Here is a 20987-nt window from a genome sequence, read left to right as displayed (position 1 = left end):
CTGGTCGCATGTCGCAAGTGGGGATCGGATCGTCTTGCGCGGATATACACAAAAGAGTGGGAACGGAAATATATATCGCGCATCGATCTTTTCGGCTTCTGTCGAAACTAACATTCGCTGATCGCCCTCGAACTCGTCGCTTGTTTACACTACGTAAGTTCCGTTCCACTGTATATATACTCAATAGCTGATCGTTTCTTCGTTCGTTTGATTTCTTGCATTTAATAATTCCTGCATATTTTCAAAACCAATTCAGCAATTGATTTTAGTTTGGCACTTACCACGCCACCGAGCGAGCTTTTTCAATTAGCTGACAACTGACCACATAGTAACAGTCAATTATTCTGTTCGATTTGCCATCCATTTCTCAAGACGTTCCAACGACTACGGTTCGACGATACCATTGAGTTAACTGCCATATTGAACGGCGAAGGTGAATCGCATTGGAAAATCCACCTAAAAGCGTGCCAAACATTAGCGAGACCGACAGTACTCAGTGTGATCCATTAACAGGCTCTCACAGCTTGCACGATGTGTGGTGGGTCGCGCGGGAGCCTGCGTTTGTTAATACTGGCGATTCTGTGTTTCGCCGCGCGGATCGGCGATGGATTTCGGATACTATGCGTATTTCCTCTGACAGGAAAGAGCCACTTCATTATGGGCGAGAGTCTGATGCGCGGCTTGGCCGAACGCGGACATCAGGTCGACGTGTACTCGCACTTTCCGCTGAAGAAGCCGCCACCGAATTACAGGGACTACAGCCTCGCCGGGACGTTGCCCCTCATGGTCAACAACCTCACTTATCAGTTCTTGTCGACGATCATGGTGCAGGGACACTCCATGTCACGGATGATGTCCACCAGCGGGGACAACATTTGCGAAATGCTGAAGCTGCCGATTTTTCAAAGGCTTATCAAGAATCCGCCGAAAAATCCGCCTTACGATCTTGTCATAACCGAGGTGCGTATACGCTTTCTTTTTCGCCCGAGTACCGCATTTGCAAACGTAGCTTCGTTAGATAGAGAGGTTGCTCTTCACTGATAAAAAACGAAATAAAAATAATTTGTCCGCTTGCAGTTGTTCGTCTCGAACTGTTATCTTGCATTTGGGCGTCATTTGGATCTTCCGCTCGTTGGACTAGTGTCGACCAGCATGTTAGATTGGTTGCACGATCCGCTTGGGAATCCGCACAATCCGGCGGTCGACACGAGCATTCTCTCCGAATACTACCGGCCCGCGACATTTATCGAAAGGTTCGGCAATTTCCTAACGAGCATTTACATCAAGTACAGCTTCAACTACTACGTGAGGAGTCAAGACGCCTACGTTAAAAAATACTTCGGACCGGGACTGCCAAATGTCGTCGAAATGCAAAAAGATATAGACCTCGTGCTCGTCAATTACCACCATGCGCTGAGCGGAATAAGAGTGCACACACCGGCAATCGTGCCTGTCGGCGGCTTACACATAGTCGACACCAACGAGACGTTGCCCCCGGTAAGAGGCATACTCGCGCACTGTCGCCTCGAGAAATGTGAACGCGATTGATTTTGTCGGCAGAGCGTGCAACGATTTCTGGACAGGAGCGAGCATGGATTTGTGTACGTTTCTTTTGGGTCGATGGTTCGGCTCGAGACTTTTCCGAAGCACGTGTTGGATGTGTTTTACGGCGCGTTCGCGAAGATTGCACCTATCAGAGTGCTCATGAAAATAGTCGAGCCCGAGGAACTGCCGCCCGGGCTCCCTTCCAACGTCATCACTCGGTCTTGGCTGCCGCAAATCGCAGTTTTAAGTAAAGCCGTTCGGGCGTTCGTCGGCCAAAGAATGCGCGAGCAGTGATCATGATTTTTCTCAATTTCAGAACACAAAAACATCAAAGCTTTCGTAACCCACGGCGGCGTGATGAGCACGCAAGAGTCAATTTACTTTGGCGTTCCCATGGTTGGAATACCTTTGTTCGGGGACCAGCCCTTCAACGTCGTCGCGTACGTTCAAAAAAATTTAGCTGTCAAGCTCAACTGGCAAAACATGTCTGCAACAGATCTCGCAAAAGCTATCAAGATGGTCATTGAAAATCCGATCTATAAGTAAGCACATCTCTCGCATTTAAATTACACTCGCGCGGTCGGCTTGCTTTGATCGTATGAAGTTTTACTCGCGATATTATCACCTCGTGTCGTGGTGGTTATTTTTATGATTCGCCAATTCACGATTAACACCCACTTTCAGAGAGTCAACCAACAAAGTCAGCAAACTCTTCCGAGACGTTCCGATGAGTCCAAAAAATACTTCAGTATTTTGGGTGGAATTCATAGCAAGACACGGAAAGCGCACTCTCCGGCACCCATTAGTCGATATGCCCTGGTGGCAAGCCTCATTGTTGGATATTTATGCATTTCTCATTTTTCTTATATTACCCGTGATATACGCTTTAAAGAGGATATTTACACTTACATTAAGTAAGCTCATTTTACAATGTCAGTCCAACCGTGTGAAAGTCAAAAGGAATTAATGTTAATTTGCCCATTACATGCAGTATTAAATCGAATAAATGTTTTAGTGTTTTAGTTTTATTTATTAATTTTTTTATAATAATCGAATGTGAAAGTCATAGGTGTGTATATCATTATGGTTCTTTAGTACATGTTTGCTTTTATTTTTAGAGTTTCAATAAAATTAAAAAAAAAATTGTACCAAAAAACCGTTATTAGTTCATACGTATTTGTCAAATGTGTTTGGAAGTGATTAAGCGCCGCGTATGATCTTCAACTAAATCATCTTTAGGCAGCTCACGTTATTCTTTGAGTTCGGTACTTTTAAAAACTTTTTCGGTAAAATCATTTTTTCATGCCTGAGAAATTGATTTTATGGATAAATTGAATACAAAGAATCGCGCACACGGAGCAAAATATTTTGTAATAAGTATCACTATGTGCATATTCCAGATTTTTCAATTTGCTACCAAGAAAATCCATAAGCTTATTCCGAGTACTTTAAGAAGAGTACGTTACGATACGAGTGCGACAAAGAAAAACGCTTTTCCTAACATCTGTCGTATACTGTATTTTTCGATACGACGCGTGCAAAGTGCGAATTTCAACGGACGTATTTTGCCGAGCGCGCGGAAAAAAACGCACATTGCGCACGGACTGTCGAATTTGTAGGTAAATCGCGTTCAACTTATGAATTCCTGTCTTAAATTATGCCGATAAACTACTGCGTTTAATAAATATTTGCGATAGTAACAAAATATAATGTTTTATTCCTGTATTATGAGTAATAAGTTAAAAATATAGAGAAAGCTGTGACGTAATTCTGTTTTATTATTTAAAATATAGTTTACGAATTTTATTTTATTTATTCAAAAGCAACATCATTTACACTCACAGAAGTGAATTAATCACTTGGATGCGGAATTGGTACTGTAATCATCACGCAAAAATTAAAGCTTCGAAACTAAGAAACTAAAAACTTAATTAATACACATATTACGAAAATTGAACACGTTTTATAAATTATTTACATATTTTGAACCATCCAATTTTTCAATTATCTTTTTATTAGATATCTATCATTTTCTAATATCTTTGATCTGTGAGGTAAAGAATTAAATATAACTTAAGTTTAGAATGCTATACAACGTATTAACTATTTATAAGGTCTTGTAAGATCTTGGCAATGGAATACTTCTTATTCTAATTTAATATTGTCAAAAACATAAGTTTCAGGCAAACTTTTTCCAAAATTCCATTTCATGCAGATACTCATAAAACTATAGAATAATCTCAGTTCGCTAACTTGTTGAATTAACCGAATCAAGTTGACAGCATTACTCAAAAGCTTGTGTTCTCGAAGTTACTATGACCTATCCAGTAAATACACGCTTATTCGATTCAGAAATATTAGATTTATTTATTAATTCCGCTACGATCGTCGCCAACGGGTCCTGCATATTTCGCATGTCTGACCTTGCATTTCATCTTTCTCAATGGAAAAGTCTGAATAATAGAGGTTGAAATAAGGGTTGAAAAAAATCATGCGGGAATATGTTTTTTATTTTTAAATTAAAATTATCCTTCTATACTTAAACATTTTCCGTGCATGAATAAAAGCAAATAACAACAATAAAAAAAAATTTTTTTGAAAACTTGCTTTTTTTATTAGAAATCGTATTAAAAAGCAAAAAATAATTTATTCAGAAACTTTATATAAGACTGCAAAAAAAGCAAGGCAATGTGTATTATGCTAACATTGATTACTGATACATAAATATGTGGGTTTATATATATGATATTAATACTTAATTATTTAAGATATGTCAAGTATTTGTTACTATAATAATGCACGCCTCGCTTTTCTTGCAGACGTGTATGAATATAAAATTTCACGAATAAATTATTTTTTGCTTTTTAGTACTACATCTACTAAAAAAAGCAAGTTTAAAATTTTTTTATTTACTTTTTTTGTTCAAATTAAAAATTATATTTTAACTATGGATCAACACTTTCATTAAAATATTAAATTTAAAGCATCGAATAAAAAATTTTCATTTTAATTGTTATCTAATTATTTTTTGTTGGAAGGGAATAAGAAAAATATAGTGTTTAAAAAATTAACTTTGAATACTATATAAAAATACATTTTTATAAATATTGTTGTATATATTTTGAGCAAAATGGCATATTGTACACATATATTTGCACAGTTATATAAAAAGATATGAAAATAAATTATATTACAAAGTTGTTCATTTTTACAAATACGATACACATTGCACTTTTGTAATTACAAACTATTTATATGTAGAATTTATAGCAAAACCATTTTCTCACAATGGATCATTTACTCCCATACTATTTCCCATCTTCCCTCTGGAGAACAGGTATTTCCTTCGGGACATAAATTATTAAATGTAGATTCAACAGGAAAACTTAATATTTCTCGATCTTCTTGGATTCGATAAGTGAAAGTTGATTCCTTGGTACCTATGAAGTGCCTAAAATAGGTTAAATTTATTTATTTAATTTCAAGTATATATTATGTGATTAAATGGTAATCAGTTAATTATTTTATATTTTGAATATTCAATAAATTTAAACTAACGATATTTTAAAAATATTAAAGGATCTCGGGATGATTGTGATTAAAAATGTTATTCTAACTACTTATTTTATTTATAACATTATAGTTAATCTCGCTTCTAGTATTATTAAATTATTTAAGAAAAATATACGTTTCTTATTTATGTTGAACAACATTCATTCTCAAGTTTATGTGACCAAATGATTAATGTTAGAAATACTTAGCGAGAAATATTTTATAATAATAACTATTATGATTTATGTCGATCGCACTTTACGCACTCGTAAATATGTATCAATAATGTAAAGGGGGGTCTTATTTTTACTTATATTACATATTGTTAATATCTACTATTGAGTGATTTATTGCTGTTTAAAATATGAAGACCGAATCGGTCGTACACTTTTATTATAATTCACAATTAGAAAATTAGCATAGTTAAAGAAATAATTATTAAAACTCTATCATTTTTAAACAAAACAAATTATAAAAATTATAAGTTTTAATGAGAGTTAATTATTTCAAAGAGATGCTCAATAATTTATTTATAAAATTCATAAATACCTGGCATGCGAGCATATAATTTGATCAATAATAGCAACACCTCCATCCTTATATTTTTGTTTAATCTGATTTGATGGTATAAACCGAAATACATCGTAACCTGCTAATTTTTTCGTCAGTTGATGATATTCTAAAAACAATAATATTTTGTATAAATACGTAAAAATTAAGTTTTGGTTGTGCCCTAAGTAAAAGAATTTGTGCGTGTCTCTTTTATATAACTAATAACATTAATTACAAAGAAGAAAAGCAGCAGATAAAATTAAATAACACAAAATTATATGATTTCACAAAACACCTTCGTTATGAGTATCTGTTGCTATAAAAACCATATTCAAGTTAAGCGATTTTAACGCTTTTATTATTTGCAAGGCAGTATTTTCTATAGTCGGAGATCGACGTCCCAATGTAAAATCTTGTCTCCTATAATGAACAGCTAAATAAGGGCCTCCAATTGCATCTCGTTTTTTCTGTAAAAATTATAATATACGACTGAATAATTTTTTTTCGATTTATAACTCCGCAATTTATTGATTTAGTTAAATATCATATTAATCAATATTAGAATCTACTATTGAAGTTGCTTAAAAAATTAATTGAAAAAATTAACAATAGCTATGTAATATGTAATATAATATAAATAATTTACTCTTTATTTTATTAATAATTCATTAGGTCTGAATTAAAGCCATTGAACTAAACTATTTTCATATAGACAAACCTTTTTTACCCTCCAGTCTTTAGGTCTTTCTGTTTTATCATCAAAATCATTTGATTTCAAGTAAGTTGATCTAAATTCTTCAGCAATTCTATACAATATTTTATTATAACGCATACTTCTTCTAGCTTTCCAATAATTAGCAGAGCCATAATCTGAATGTAATGGGATTTCCATGTGATCAAACATGATAGTCCTATCCAAAGAGAAATAAATTAATATTAATTTCATTCTATGAATAATTCATATAAATTTCATTTTACTAACTTGTATAAATTTGGATGTAGGTTTTCTTTTAAATCCAGAGTAGTTCCATGGAAAGTAATGCAATCAAACTTTTTAGCAGTTATATTTGAATAATACCAAAATACACCTGTATACTCTTCTTTAATTCCCTTTTCATATGGGACTCCTTTATTTGGACATGAAGTGATAATATTTTTATCTTCAAAATTACCAGTTTTGAACATTTCTTCATCATTTCTCAGAAAATAAACGTAATCAAGTACTGTCCGTCCATTTTCTGGAGGATATTCTAAAATTTTAAAATACATATTGCTTTCATAAGATATCAAATACTACTTTAATTATTCTGAGACATTGGTCACTTACCTTCAAAAAACTCATGCATTTCTATAACTGGAGCATATTTTTTTAAACTTTCTACATCAAAAAATGTTCCCCAAGGGATTTGCTTTTGTGGACCCACATCGTTACTCTTCCAGTGATACAGATGCCCTATCAAAAATTAAAAAAATATATAATTAATATTCAAAAAATTCAAACAGAACAATTTATTAAATTGAATTTGTACAATGCAAATCAATGTTATTTTCAGTCAAAACTATCTTACCCCAAGGAGGTAGCACTAACTTCCATTCATATAATTTATCTTCTTTTGCAAGCTGATGAATAAACGTTGATACACGTATGTAAACATCTCTTCTTAAATTAAATCCTTCTGGTGGATTGACATCATAAAATATGTATCTAATTATATGAAGTAAAATGTTATATTTAAAACTTTTAGCTTCTATTTATTAAAAATACCTTTTTATTGATGTATTTGATTGCTGTTTCCAATGTTCTCCATAATTTTTCTCACATTTTTGCGTTTTATGGCAATATTCTAAATTATCTGCATAACATAACTGTATAACTATTAAAGAAACAATAAAAGCAACTATCTGTTGAGTAGACATTTGGCAAACAGAGAAAAAAAAATATTTCTTTTTTGTAATTCATTAATAAACTTGTCATATCATGAAAATGTAAAGTTCTAAAATATTACATAGTAAGACGATCCATAGTATAACAAATTATCTCTTAAACGATCTTGTTATGACTGAATTAACTGTATATGATAGTAAAAAATAAAGTTTCTTATTCCTATAATCTGTATTAAAAATAAAATTTTATTAAAACTTTATTCAGAAGTTTTGAAAACAAAGCGGCTCGCATTCTTTATTTTTATTAAACTAATTGAGTAACGTCACAAACGTAGTCGTAGATAGATATATATTATAGATAAGTGATTATATATAATGCTGATGCAGCCATCTTCTGGCATAATTGCGTATCGACACTTGCCACATATATATAGCCTTGCTTAATATATTACCGGAATATTAGAGAACAAACTTTGAATATTGCGTTTTTCAGAAATGTCTTGTTTTATTCTTTTATTTTTATTATGTGTTGTCGAAACACTGACAGAAGGAAAATCAAGACTTGGTGTGAGAAAAATTGTACTTATTATAGCACCGAAAGAAAGAAAATTATTTTAATTACGATAAATAAAACTAATTGCAGATTTATTATGAACCAATTTGTTTTGACATTGAGCTTAATTCAATTGCAGATAAGCTGTGATAGTGAGGGGTCCAGATATAGTCTCGTGGCCTTTTCAATTCGGATGATCCAATCAAGGTTTTTCGAGTGTATTTTGACCCGCTAATCTAATTAAATTTAAGCATTTGTCAACAATTAATACTAATTTTGACTTTGTTTATAAAAACTTAAGAAAAAACTAAGAAAACAACTCATTCTAATTTTTAATGCAATTACCAGCTCAATCAAATTTGTTTCTCATTCTCTTTTTCTTCTGTACCATTCACAATATTATTACAATCATGATCCAACTTTATCCTCTTGCTGCATACATCATTGTACATATTTATTGCTTGGAACTGTTAAGTTGGATCTGCAATATCGTGCAAAACATCATGTTAACATGTGGTAACGGTCACCTTTCAATTTTTCATGCAAGGGTTGCTTTAAAGATTGAGAAAAGAATTTTTTTTTAACCTAAACTTTTACCTTAAAATATTTACTTTTCGGAGGACACAGGTGTTTGTTTAAGATTGTTTATTTTTCAAAATATTATTAGTACTTATTTTATATAGTACAGTAAATATTTCAAGGCAACAGTTTAGGTTAAAAAAAATTCTTTTCTCATTTTTTAAGACAACACTTACATGAAAAATTGAAAGAAGGTTGTGTGACTGTCACCACATGTTAACATGATGTTTTGCACGATATTGTAGATCCAGGGGTAGGTCCAGAACTCCAGGGTTATGGCGGGAAATGTTCACACCGCTTCCCGCCAAGACAGGTCGACGTGTTCAATCACGTTTAGAACAATTTATCTTTTAACAAATATTTGTAAGCTTTCTTTATTAATCGTACAATCAATGTCTGATGGAATTTAAATATTTAGTATTCAAACGATTGCAACTAATTAAGTTGCGTGATTCATATAGTCTTAAAAGCGAGAAATAGAGAGAGAGAGAGAGAGGATAGCGCGGATAACTATACAATAGGAAATGCCTGAAATAGAAAGCGAGCGCAAATTTTGGGAACGGGTATTGCCTTGTGGGTGTTAGTCCGCGTAGGTAGACTTGAGTCCTGACGCTATGATGACATGGTACGTCACTTACAGTGAAAACCATATTCTTTGCAATAAATTTAAGTGTTAGTTTTGTATTGATTAGAAATGAACATTTGTCTTTCATTGTCAAAAAGTGAATTCATTGAATTGCAACTTCATATAACCTTTTCTTTTTAATACCCTATACACATATGTATGGGCAACGCTCAAACAAATTGATGGCCCAGAAAAGGGCCAATTATTTTCAAGAAATTTTGTTTAAAATAATTTTGGTGAAAATTGTAAAATACATAATTTCTTTATAAGAAATAATTATAGTCTTAACTAAAATTCCAAATGAATAAACGCGCAGATAATAACGTAATAATGTACAATTATAAAATGATAATAAATTAGTACAAGTAAAAAACTCATAAGAAAATTATTTAACAAATGTCTAGATGTTATGTATCGATAATGTTTGAAAAAGACCTCGTAAATGATCAAAGAGTAATTATATTTATGTGAAGTGATCCATGACGTTTCTGTGCATAAAACATGTTGATATATTTAGTAATGATTTAAAATAATAAATAAAAATAAAACTCGTTGAGAGAAAAAAAAACTTGAAATTGAAATTATTCTTATTCATTTTTGAACTTTAATTCCTTAAAAATCTGACGTAGTCACTCTTCGAAATTACTTAAGAAAGGGAATGGATAGATCAGAATATTATAATATTCTAATATTTATAATTAATGGTTTCCCTCATTTCGCCTCGAGAAAGCTTGACATATGACGGAAAGGGAAATACGTATGATTTGATCATACTATCAAGACATTGTGCTGTCATTCTTTTTAATTGTTTATAGTATATACACATACACCAATCTATTCTCACCTGTAATACCCTAATTTACTACATGCAATCGTGTGCTAATTTTATTTATTATTGTACGGTATTCATATAATTGTGTGTGATATAATTCTAAATTATTAATCATTCACACGTTAACAAATCGCTAAAAGTAATGTAATATGTTGAAACGCGTGAATAGGCATATAGAGATATAAATTCAAGCGACGTTAATCATGCCGTGCCGGTCGTCGCAGACTTTTAAAATCAAAGCTTATGTCACATTAAAGTTCATTTCTTTGAATCAGCATTTATATTAAGCCGATAATGATCATGAAGGCATATATAAGTTGATATAACAATAGTTGTTCCTATCATCAATATAGTAATTAAAATAAAATTAATTTAGTAAGTGACTTGAATGAATAATGTAGCTTGAATAAAAATTCAGTTAATTTAAGTTTAAAAAGATCCTCCAAGCGAGCAAACAGTTACATCATTTCCTCGCACTACCGAAATGTATACTATTCTGTCTTTCGCCAAAGGCAACGACCTCGTACATACTTTCGAAATTCTACTCGCGATCGTTGCTTCGCTATCGAATCGTAATTTGAGTGCCTATAACGTATTCCGGATTTCTTGCAGACAAGCAAGAATGACATCTTCTCGAACAGTTTTGTGCTACCGAGCAATGTTCTTTCGATAAGGCAACCATACATTATGTGACATGAGCTTTGATTTTAAAAGTCCGCGAAGACCGACACGGTCGCTTGGATTTATATCTCTTTATGTCTATTCACGCGTTTCAACATATTACATTACTTTTAGCGATTTGTTAACGTGTGAATGATTAATAATTTAGAATTATATCACACACAATTATATGAATACCGTACAATAATAAATAAAATTAGCACACGATTGCATGTAGTAAATTAGGGTATTACAGGTGAGAATAGATTGGTGTATGTGTATATACTATAAACAATTAAAAAGAATGACAGCACAATGTCTTGATAGTATGATCAAATCATACGTATTTCCCTTTCCGTCATATGTCAAGCTTTCTCGAGGCGAAATGAGGGAAACCATTAATTATAAATATTAGAATATTATAATATTCTGATCTATCCATTCCCTTTCTTAAGTAATTTCGAAGAGTGACTACGTCAGATTTTTAAGGAATTAAAGTTCAAAAATGAATAAGAATAATTTCAATTTCAAGTTTTTTTTTCTCTCAACGAGTTTTATTTTTATTTATTATTTTAAATCATTACTAAATATATCAATATGTTTTATGCACAGAAACGTCATGGATCACTTCACATAAATATAATTACTCTTTGATCATTTACGAGGTCTTTTTCAAACATTATCGATACATAACATCTAGACAATTGTTAAATAATTTTCTTATGAGTTTTTTACTTGTACTAATTTATTATCATTTTATAATTGTACATTATTACGTTATTATCCGCGCGTTTATTCATTTGGAAATTTAGTTAAGACTATAATTATTTCTTATAAAGAAATTATGTATTTTACAATTTTCATCAAAATTATTTGAAACAAAATTTCTTGAAAATAATTGGCCCTTTTCTGGGCCATTAATTTGTTTGAGCGTTGCCCATACATATGTGTGTATGGTATTAAAAAGAAAAGGTTATATGAAGTTGCAATTCAATGAATTCACTTTTTGACAATGAAGATTAATCGTACAGACATTGACTGTACGATTAATATTTGAAGCTTACAAATATTTGTTAAAAGATAAATTGTTCTAAGCGTCATTGAACACGTCGACTTGTCTTGGCGGGAAGCGGTGTGAACGTTTCCCGCCATAACAGTTCCAAGCAGTCGGTTTTGCCGCGCGTGGCGGCGGATGCCTCATTCTGTAAGTATACATCGTTTATACAGATGATGTCCACGTCAATGTTTTACTTTTTATTTACAAAAATATTCCGATTATACGTTGATCATGTAAAACGCTGAAACGTTGTTTTCAGTAACCATCATTTTTTTCATTGATGATTTTCCGATTGTAGATTTATATTTTCATTGCCTGACTTCTTTGAGTGGGCCGATAATGTTCCAGAATGCTCTCTTTATATACGTACGTTTTTTTAAATAGTCTATTTTGATAAAAATATAACACTTCGAATTTTAATATTACCAAATATTTATGTGGTAAAAGTGGTTTCATTCATAAAAGGATAGTGAAAATGAGTCAAACAAGTGGAATCCAGCAGTACATGCTGTGAAGAGTTTCATAAGGGGACAGAGAGGGGGTCGGATAGGCCAAAATTTTCTGTTAGGAAAGGTGCGCTCTCTTTCTCGAAAGTAGAGTAAATAGTCGTGGTGTGCCTGCGAACGCTCACGTATCGGAGCATTGCAACCTTTCAACTGTATTATACTATCACACATCTTACTTATTCATCAGGTAATGAAACAGCGCGCGCTACGATGATGGTATAGTATACAGTGAGTGGGAAAGAGAGACAGTGATTCGAAGGGGAAGGAAAATTTGCATATGGAAAAAGAGCGCGCAATTCTCCGGCTAGTCCACGACTTTTCATTTCAATCAAATCGCATTCACAAGTCTCTATAGGTGTGATCGAATTACTTGTGAATTACGATGGCGGAAACGTGTTGGTACAACAGGTAAGAATATCTGTCTGGGGTTCGGCGTCTTACTGCATTTTGCCTATGCATGTTCACTACTAACAGCTTGGCTTTTCTGCGTCATTTTTCCTACCCCTAACCCTTAATATATTTCCAGACGTTATTTCACTCATTTTTTTGTGGAGATAATTTTTTATTTGTAGTTTGTTTTTTCGCTTTCAATATGTTATTTTTAATTAAAGCAGCTCGTTTAAACAGCTCGTTTTCCACGTGTATTGTAAAATTATGTCAGGGGTAGAATTTATATTTTTTGGTTTTACCCACCTGTTGCATGCCTAACTATCATCAGTGTTATTTTTATTTTAAAATCCATGTATTTTGTTTAAAATATCGGTAATTATATCAATAATTTAAATACTTATATGCTCATCCTACTTCAACGAAATATATTAAAATAAAGTAAAAATATTTTGTAAATCGCATGAGAGGTAGCATTTATTTTGTGTTGTTAATGAATTTTTAATATTTTTCAAGGCAAGAAATAATAAATATGTACAATGATGTTTGCAGTAAGAGGATAAAGTTAGATGATGGTTGTAACAATAATGTAAATGGTACAGAAGAAAGAGAGAATGAGAAATGGTCATGCTCTGGTGATACAAGTTTAGTTGAGCCGGAAATATTGGAAGACATGGGAGTTGGTATGTTAGCTGATGGAGAAGGTAGTCATGAAAGTTTACAAAATTTAAAAACACAAGAATGTACCATATCACCAAAAAATTTTGAAGCTGAAATGCGTGCTAAACATTCTGATTCAACTTACCAATCACAGAAAACATTCAGGACAGCAAGTTTTGAATCGACCAACCCAGATAGGTAATATATCTTTTTTCTATTAAAAGGAATTTGTATAAATTTATATTGTAAATAAGATAAATGGATAATGTCTTTGTTTAAAGTAATCATTATCTGAATTTTAAATAATTATCATGAAAGGTAAAGCATTAGTTAATATTTATTTATTATATAAAACAAGAATTACCATCATTTTAAATTCTATTAAAAATTTTATCTTAATTTTAATGTAAATAAATGTTATACTAATTTTTTTTAAGATTGGATCCTTTTGAGAGTGATAATGCTGTTAGCTTTTCCACAATCAACAATGAATCAGGCTATTCATCAAGGGTAGAACATGAAAATTTTGTTGAAGGAAAAGACAACTTTTCTAAAGAGGATTCAAATGATGCTTCAGATAAATCAAACACAGATTCATTTTATTTATTTAGAAGAAAGAAAAAATCGTCAATAACAGGAGAAGATAAATTTAATAAGCTATCAGATGAGATGATTTTGATGATCATGAAATGGCTTCCAAAAAAATGCTTAGTAAGTTATTTTTTTATTTAAAAATATCTATTCTGACTTAGGTAAAGAATAAATAAAGAGCATACTTGTCATAAGCCACCAGTGATGAAAAATGTTTTTATATAATTATAATATAATTATAATTGGAGAATTATTTACTACAGTATAGCTTCCATACAAATACACTTTTTATATTTATATTTCTTAACACATATTTTTCTAATTATTTTATTTACTCAACAATGTATCTTGCACTAGTAAATTACATTGCTTAAATAGTAAAAATGAATTAAAATGAACCGCAGTTCTTAATTTTTATCTCTTTAAATTTAGGTCAGATCTATGTCAGTCTGCAAAAGATGGCACAGAATAGCTTGTGATGAAGCTTTATGGACTAGACTAGATCTTGGAAGTAAAGTTTTGAATGAAGGTACTTTGGGACATATACTTCCAAGAGGAATTCAAATTTTGAGATTAGCTCAAGCTGAGATTGCACATCCAGCGTTTCTTCCAAATAGTGATATATATTCTGAGGATTACACATGTAAACTTCAACATTTAGATCTCTCTATGGCAGTTGTTACTAGTAATGATTTAGCTGATATATTAATTAAATGTAAATATTTGAAAAAACTGTCTTTAGAAAAGTGTACTTTAAATGTCACTAGTTGTAAAGCCATAAGTAAAAACAAAGACTTAGAAATTTTGAATTTGACAATGTGTGAGGGTATGAACATTGATTGTGTAACAGATATTGTACAGTTGAAAAGGTTTGTTTTTTCAATTGAATCATTTTTATTATATAAAGGTGCGGTTTTGTAAAAATAACTGGCAACAGGTAATAGTAACGAAAAAGTGATGGTGGGGGATGTGCATCATTCAATTATATTCTATCTGCAGTAATTCATTGCTGATTAGTTTCAATGCAAACTGTTTAGTTCAAATTATTAGAAATTTTTAATTTATTACATGATTGTAATTTTTTTCATCTATAATCAAAATAAAAACAACAGCTATAGTTATTTTTCTTTTTCTACTAGTACACAACTGAGTGGATACTTGTAGACTATGTTTAACCTGATCATTGTTTTGCTGTATTTTATTTGTTGTATCTTCGTATCACCGACGATACCTTAGGGTCCAATGCAAATACATTTTTCAGTTGCATATCACAACCCCCCCCCCCCCCCTAAACTTTCAATTGTCAACAGATTTGAATTGATATATTAGTCTAGCCCCACCACTTTCTTACTTGTTGCCGATTGCCAATATCGCCATGAGATCGTAACTTAAACGTTTAATCAATTTTTGATCTAATTAAAATAAGTTATGTATAATTGTATTTGAGACAAGATCATTCATATTTAAATTTAAAAACTTGCAGTTATTTTTTCGTTAATACAATTGTTTCTAATATTTTAGATTAACAGCGCTGAACATGGCATGGTGTGGATTAGATGCAGATTCTATGGCTTATTTGTGTAAACATTTACCTTCCTCAATCACTAGATTAAATATTGCTGGTTGTCGAAAAACATTGACAGATGAAAGTAATTATCTTTTCATTGTATATATAATTTTTTTATATTTATGTTAATTATTTAAAAAGCTTTTTATATACTTATACACTATATTTATCAATGTATAATTTGATAAACTAGATTTTAACCGATTTTTAACAATTTACTCTATAACATTTATTAAAATAGATGTTAAGATTTATAATTAATACATATTTTTTTTGAAATTGTGGTTTACAATATATGTTTATCAATAGTTTCATAAACCATTCTTCTTGCACCAAACTGAGTTCAGATTCAGACAGTATTGAAAGTAGAAGAAAACAAATTTTATAATTTGTTGTTTCTTTTTGAAACTATAGAATGTTAAAACTTAACTATACTAAACTACTAACGTTTTATGAAAACTCAATTTAATTTTTGCAGATGTCGCAGATTTGATCAAATCTTGCCCTCATATTATAGAATTAGACTTGAGTGATTGTACAATGCTGACTATTATCACAGTTCAAAGTTTAATGAACCTGAGTCAACTGGAGCACTTGTCGCTTAGTCGTTGTTACAGTATTCCCACAGCTATGCTCCTTAGATTAGCATTAATGCCACAACTAAGGTACTTAGATATATTTGGACTGATATCAGATGAGGTACTCAAGACTTTTCAAGTAAAATATAACAATTTGGAAGTCAACAAGTGTTTATACAGCTCTATGGCTAGACCTACTGTTGGAGTCCGCAGAACTAGTATTTGGGGGCTTCGAGTGAGAGATTAAAATACTATTTTTATATGTAAAGTCATTGTTGCCAAACTTCAAGAACAAACCAATGATATATTTTATAACTTAGACTGGGACTACATATTTATCTTAATACAAATGATAAAAAACATCAATACTCACATGATTTGATTAAAATTATAAATGTCAGGAAGTGTTTATTGGGATAAATTTTCACAGATTTATAAGATTGTTGGAATATATTTATATGATAAAATAATTAGTTGAAAATTCTTTGAATTCACAAATTATCGCTTGATACATTTCAATGGAATTGGTTACTAACATTTGTTTTCGGTCATATTAAATTGTCATTGGAATTCCAATAAAAAGTTAAGTTTGAATTTTGTTTTAAGAAATAATACAATCACTTATTATGTCTAAAAAGTTAGGCTAATTTATCATAATTATAATATTTAGCATTTTGTACATAAATAAACTTGTCAATCAATGTTGATGAAAGAAAAAAGCACTATGCTTAATTTTTTCAAGGCTGTGTGTTGAGAAAATGTGTTTCACCGCAAAATATTTTTCGTGATATATGTACGCTATTCTTTATTGAAAAAAAGGGGAAACAATTGGAGTAAATACAATAATTATCGATTAAGATAGAATTATGAAAAGTTGTATAGAAAAAAACATTGCATAAAAAACAGCTAATCAAATGTACCTTTACCTAAATATTCAGATTGTTTGCGATTAAAGCGAACCAATATTTTTTTTATAATTACTTTAGTTAGATAACTAGAAACAAATATTATCGTATTTAACAAAACCAAGCGACATTTTGTAATTTTATTATTGTTTATGATTGCAATGAATAAACAACTGAATATATAAAGTAGTATAGTTTTTATTTATTTTAAGTACTGAAAAAAGGATTTGAAAGTATAAACTCAAGACAGTATATTTCAACAGTTATTTTTGTTTTTAACTTTATTATTTATAAAACAAAAACTATATTACAGCTTTTAAAATTTACACGTTTCGAGGTGGAATAAAAATGGCTTAAAAATTGTGAAACCACTTTTATTTTTAAGAAAAAGCAGCTCAACCATGAGTTTATATTCGAATAAAACATTTATACATGTTTTTTATAACAAAATAACGTTTCAATAGAATTAAGACATATTTGCGCGAAAGTAAGTATAGTACAATGTTACTGAGTTTTTATCCATGCCAAAGTATTGTCAATTATAAAATACTACTTTCATACCTACTTTTAAATGTCATCAACCAAATAAAAATAGTCCAAAACTATCTTGAAATGGCAAAATCCTAGGAATGATAAAAACTCAGTACCTATGTAGGATTACATGTAGGTGATTGTGCATTACAATAGTGGAATCTTTTTCGTTCTAAGCTCGATATTCATTACATATAAATACAAATGAATTTACTTAAACGAAATTCTCCAGTATGCAAAAGGTGATATCATTTAAAAAAAATATGTTAAAGAAATTGAAAATATAGTGAACAGCCAATAGAGCCACATAATAGTTCATTTGCTCATTCCATCACTGCAGAGAGTAATATTCAATATTTTTTTACAATGTTTCGGGTTTCCTATTATTGATATGAACAGTAAGTTCAAGCACTGGCCGCTACTGACTTGGACTCCTGTTCGGGTAATTTGGATTCATGTTCGGGTGCAGGCTCGATGGCAGAAACGTTTTTTCTAACGTGCATCACCGATTGATCCTTTTCACTTGCATAAATCGATTTGGATTCTGCCCTCTCTTGTTCACTTTGCCATTGCACCTAAACAAAAAAAAAAGTGTTATCGTTGATTGTCATCCAAAAAACTTGCAAAGTTCAGTAAGTCATTAAAACATAGGAAATAAAAACAACCTTCTGTCTGTGCTGTTTGACAGCCTCAGTACATTTCTCGACGACCATCTGCTCTGTAAGTACACCATCGGCAGAGGCGTAAGCAGCCGCTTGCCACGCTAGACCTAGTTTCGAAATTTCTCTACCAGACATGCCTTCGGTCATGTCAGCCATCGTTTTGCACAACGCACCGTAGTCAAATTGGGCAAGCTTGAGTCGACGTTTGCCTTCAGTAGCTGGCTGTAGCACGAACTTGTCGAAGTACAACCTTATGAGTCTTTCACGCTCATCTCGGCCAGGAAGTGAAAACTCAACCATTTCGTCTAGACGATCGTTTACAGCCCAATCGAACTGTTCGGGTGTATTTGAAGCCAAGACCAGCATGAACTTGCTACTTTGCTCACCCGTACGATAAAGAAAGGCATTCAACATCGCTCGCAGGTCTTCGCTTATGTGTTCGCTGGAACGCTTGCGCAAGAATGCGTCGGCTTCATCGATGAAGAGCAGTAAACCTTTGCGCGACGTCGATGCCCAATCGAAGACCTTGTGAATGGCCGTTACACCATCTCGACCAAGTGGAGCCAAATCACCACCTGTCAGGATTGCGTAATCCATTCCTGAGTGTTGTGCCAAACGTTTGGCAAACATTGTTTTACCTGCAGTCAAATAAAAATTAGTCGTTGTCTATTTAAAACTATTCAATAAACATACCGGTTCCTGGAGGTCCATGCATAAGGACATTTCTGTACATTCCACGATTCTGTTTCGTGTTCTTGGTAGCAATGGCAACGTCGCGTAACCTCTCTTCGAGTTTTGGCGCAAGCACGACGCCTTGCAGCGCATCCTGTTGTTTAATTTTGAGCTTTTGCACCGCTTTGATGGGATGTCTGAGAGCATCGATAGCAGAGAAACGTGAAGTTTCACGAATGAGAGATGGTTTTCCGAGACGTGCCTCGATGTATCTTGCGGCAACTCCAGTAGTACCTTTGGCAGTGTAAATGCCGAGAGCGACGAGCGACAAACCACCTGCTCCCGCCATAATTTTGTCCCAGTCGCTGAGCAATGATGACGCGCCCGAGCCTAAAATCGAGCCGACAGTTCTGTAAAAAGTTACTGTGGATGAAGTAACGAACATATTATTAATAAATCGATGATATTAACAATGAGTCTCACTTTATCGATTCCATTACGGTAGTTCTGTGTTCAGTGGCTTTTAGTCTGATTTGCTCCAAATTCAAGTCTTGGTTCTCCCTGTCAATTTTCGCCTTGGCTCTCAGTTCTGCGTCCAATTTCTTCATTTCATTCTTGTGCCTTAATTCCATTTCGTGTTCTATCGTTGCTTTCCTCATCGCTTCTTGTTTAGCGACAGACTCCTCTTGGCGTCGTAGATTTTCGTCGTTCATTCGTTGTTGCTGTATCAATTGATCGTCATATCGTTTCCTTGCCAATTGGTCCTGGTACTGTGCTCGCATTTGGTGCTGCTTTGTTTCTTCTTGCATGGTTTTTCTGCGCTCCTCGCCTTCGACTCGCTTCTGCTCGGCTTTCATCTGCTCGATACCCGCCTCATATTTTTTCAGCTCACTTTGTAACTCCGTTTGTCTCGTTGCCTCTTGCAGTTTAGACAGTTCCAGCGCTTCTTTGGCGTGAGCTGCAATATCGAAATAGTTTGAAGTGACCAATTTGATTTATCTTTTCATGAATATAAAAAAGTTTTTATTTTAAGTTCTAATCAAGTAAAAATTTAACTTGACATCTGCATTATCATCAATTGTCTATCTTATTTGGAAAACATTAAGGTCGTATTTTAACAACAATATTGTTAGTATGAAAATACATTTCGTTATGACGATTAATGATATTGTAACTTTTAGTTTAACTTTATTTTTTGAATTCAACGAAAGATAAAACGAGCTATACGTTATGGTACGTAGAAATACGATTTTAAAGCGTATAATAATAGTAACATTAAACAAAAGAGCATTTCGTAACAATTAAGTAAGACTCGATAAGTATCCAATGACTATATTAAATATTAAATTATTGTATATTAAAATTAAATATTAAAGTAAATAAACTATAATAAACTATAGAATTTTAACGTTTTTCAGATGATTAAAACAAATAAAACATTCGTTTAATGTTAGCATTGAAACTGGAGCAGGTTGTATCATAAAAATTATAAAAATGCATTCGAACAAAAGCTGTTAGATGCTTTTGAAGCTACAAACATCACGAAAAGAATCCCTTGTATCAGCACAATCTCTCCGGCATACGAATATTAATTATTCAGACGAACGCATGGCAAGTCTAACCTCAAACCTTACGTAACCTTACATAACTATAACGTGCTCCGGTGATGCCGATGATCAATCAAATTTCATGACAGTCAATTGGAACAAAAGCATAAATTTGTACCAGAACGTTCGAGTTCCCTAGCTGCAGCAGCAGCTCTCTCAAGGGCACTCGAGTCGAATCTATAAGCATCCATTTGAGCTTTGGTCGCCTTCGACGGCGGCTCTCCGCTACCTCCTCCGCCGGGTGAACCGGCACCAGCACCACCTCCACCAGTTCCATCCGTTGGTGGTGGGAATTGCGGCGGCTGTTGATTTCTGTACTGATTGCCCAGGAGCCACGACATCCTGGACAGCTATAAATCTTGCTCGCGCCAACAAAGCACTCTACAACTGACCACGATCCACCACGCGCTTGCTTGCTTGTGAATAGCCGTAACACACACTTTTTCAAATCGCACGCGCACTCGCCAGCAGTCGTGTGTTCG

At 32.6% G+C, this 20987-nt stretch overlaps 4 protein-coding genes across 8 annotated transcripts; 2 read left to right on the top strand and 2 right to left on the bottom strand.

The window, feature by feature from the left end:
- The first annotated feature begins 11 nt into the window (after positions 1-11).
- LOC131665869 (UDP-glucosyltransferase 2-like) lies at positions 12-3501 on the top strand. Its single transcript, XM_058938076.1, has 6 exons — positions 12-153; positions 257-960; positions 1078-1497; positions 1561-1792; positions 1862-2087; positions 2230-3501. Exons 2-6 carry the CDS (start codon positions 532-534, stop codon positions 2510-2512), a joined length of 1590 nt encoding a protein of 529 aa, XP_058794059.1. The 5' UTR covers positions 12-153; positions 257-531; the 3' UTR covers positions 2513-3501.
- A 1175-nt stretch (positions 3502-4676) lies between these two features.
- LOC131665947 (GDP-fucose protein O-fucosyltransferase 2) lies at positions 4677-7579 on the bottom strand. 2 transcript variants are annotated; one of them, XM_058938226.1, is made up of 8 exons: positions 7415-7579; positions 7218-7354; positions 6977-7102; positions 6632-6899; positions 6368-6560; positions 5945-6116; positions 5647-5776; positions 4677-4996 (listed from the first exon to the last, which is right to left on the bottom strand). In XM_058938226.1, the coding sequence occupies exons 1-8, from the start codon at positions 7564-7566 to the stop codon at positions 4843-4845; spliced, it is 1332 nt and encodes a 443-aa protein (XP_058794209.1). In that variant the 5' UTR covers positions 7567-7579; the 3' UTR covers positions 4677-4842. The 2 variants fall into 2 exon arrangements, with proteins under 2 accessions (XP_058794209.1, XP_058794210.1); XM_058938227.1 differs by having other exon boundaries at positions 6632-6887.
- A 4322-nt stretch (positions 7580-11901) lies between these two features.
- LOC131665928 (S-phase kinase-associated protein 2) lies at positions 11902-17206 on the top strand. 4 transcript variants are annotated; one of them, XM_058938187.1, is made up of 9 exons: positions 11905-11986; positions 12138-12205; positions 12287-12412; positions 12533-12753; positions 13249-13590; positions 13830-14103; positions 14416-14852; positions 15505-15632; positions 16029-17206. In XM_058938187.1, exons 4-9 carry the CDS (start codon positions 12728-12730, stop codon positions 16373-16375), a joined length of 1554 nt encoding a protein of 517 aa, XP_058794170.1. In that variant the 5' UTR covers positions 11905-11986; positions 12138-12205; positions 12287-12412; positions 12533-12727; the 3' UTR covers positions 16376-17206. The 4 variants fall into 4 exon arrangements, with proteins under 4 accessions (XP_058794168.1, XP_058794170.1, XP_058794169.1 ...); XM_058938186.1 differs by lacking the exon at positions 12287-12412; XM_058938185.1 differs by lacking the exons at positions 12138-12205; positions 12287-12412 and having other exon boundaries at positions 11902-11986.
- Positions 17207-17287: 81 nt separating this feature from the next.
- Positions 17288-20983, bottom strand: LOC131665925 (ATPase family AAA domain-containing protein 3A homolog). The gene is made up of 5 exons (XM_058938182.1): positions 20624-20983; positions 19382-19856; positions 18920-19308; positions 18230-18864; positions 17288-18139 (listed from the first exon to the last, which is right to left on the bottom strand). Exons 1-5 carry the CDS (start codon positions 20844-20846, stop codon positions 17969-17971), a joined length of 1893 nt encoding a protein of 630 aa, XP_058794165.1. The 5' UTR covers positions 20847-20983; the 3' UTR covers positions 17288-17968.
- Between the last annotated feature and the right edge of the window lie 4 nt (positions 20984-20987).

This window comes from Phymastichus coffea, unplaced genomic scaffold, assembly GCF_024137745.1.
Source record: "Phymastichus coffea isolate CEN01 unplaced genomic scaffold, Cenicafe_Pcof_1.1 PCOF00055, whole genome shotgun sequence".
In the NCBI taxonomy this organism is placed as follows: domain Eukaryota; kingdom Metazoa; phylum Arthropoda; class Insecta; order Hymenoptera; family Eulophidae; genus Phymastichus; species Phymastichus coffea.
The sequence above is the reverse complement of the archived record's forward strand: the minus strand, read 5'-3'. Positions and strand labels throughout refer to the sequence as shown.

Bases quoted from the DNA above. Each gene is read 5' to 3' on its own strand.
- LOC131665869 (XM_058938076.1), top strand. From the start codon at position 532: ATGTGTGGTGGGTCGCGCGGGAGCCTGCGTTTGTTAATACTGGCGATT. The intron at 1,498-1,560 runs GTAAGAGGCATA...TTTTGTCGGCAG, and splicing joins CCAACGAGACGTTGCCCCCG to AGCGTGCAACGATTTCTGGA. The intron at 2,088-2,229 runs GTAAGCACATCT...ACCCACTTTCAG, and splicing joins ATTGAAAATCCGATCTATAA to AGAGTCAACCAACAAAGTCA.
- LOC131665947 (XM_058938226.1), bottom strand. From the start codon at position 7,566: ATGTCTACTCAACAGATAGTTGCTTTTATTGTTTCTTTAATAGTTATA. The intron at 5,777-5,944 runs GTGTTTTGTGAA...TATTGTTTTTAG, and splicing joins AACAGATACTCATAACGAAG to AATATCATCAACTGACGAAA. The intron at 4,997-5,646 runs GTATTTATGAAT...AACCTATTTTAG, and splicing joins ATTATATGCTCGCATGCCAG to GCACTTCATAGGTACCAAGG.
- LOC131665928 (XM_058938185.1), top strand. From the start codon at position 12,728: ATGGCGGAAACGTGTTGGTACAACAG. The intron at 14,104-14,415 runs GTAAGTTATTTT...CTTTAAATTTAG, and splicing joins GGCTTCCAAAAAAATGCTTA to GTCAGATCTATGTCAGTCTG. The intron at 15,633-16,028 runs GTAATTATCTTT...TAATTTTTGCAG, and splicing joins AAAAACATTGACAGATGAAA to ATGTCGCAGATTTGATCAAA.
- LOC131665925 (XM_058938182.1), bottom strand. From the start codon at position 20,846: ATGTCGTGGCTCCTGGGCAATCAGTACAGAAATCAACAGCCGCCGCAA. The intron at 19,309-19,381 runs GTGAGACTCATT...AACTTTTTACAG, and splicing joins ACCGTAATGGAATCGATAAA to AACTGTCGGCTCGATTTTAG. The intron at 18,140-18,229 runs GTTGTTTTTATT...TTTTTTGTTTAG, and splicing joins TCAAACAGCACAGACAGAAG to GTGCAATGGCAAAGTGAACA.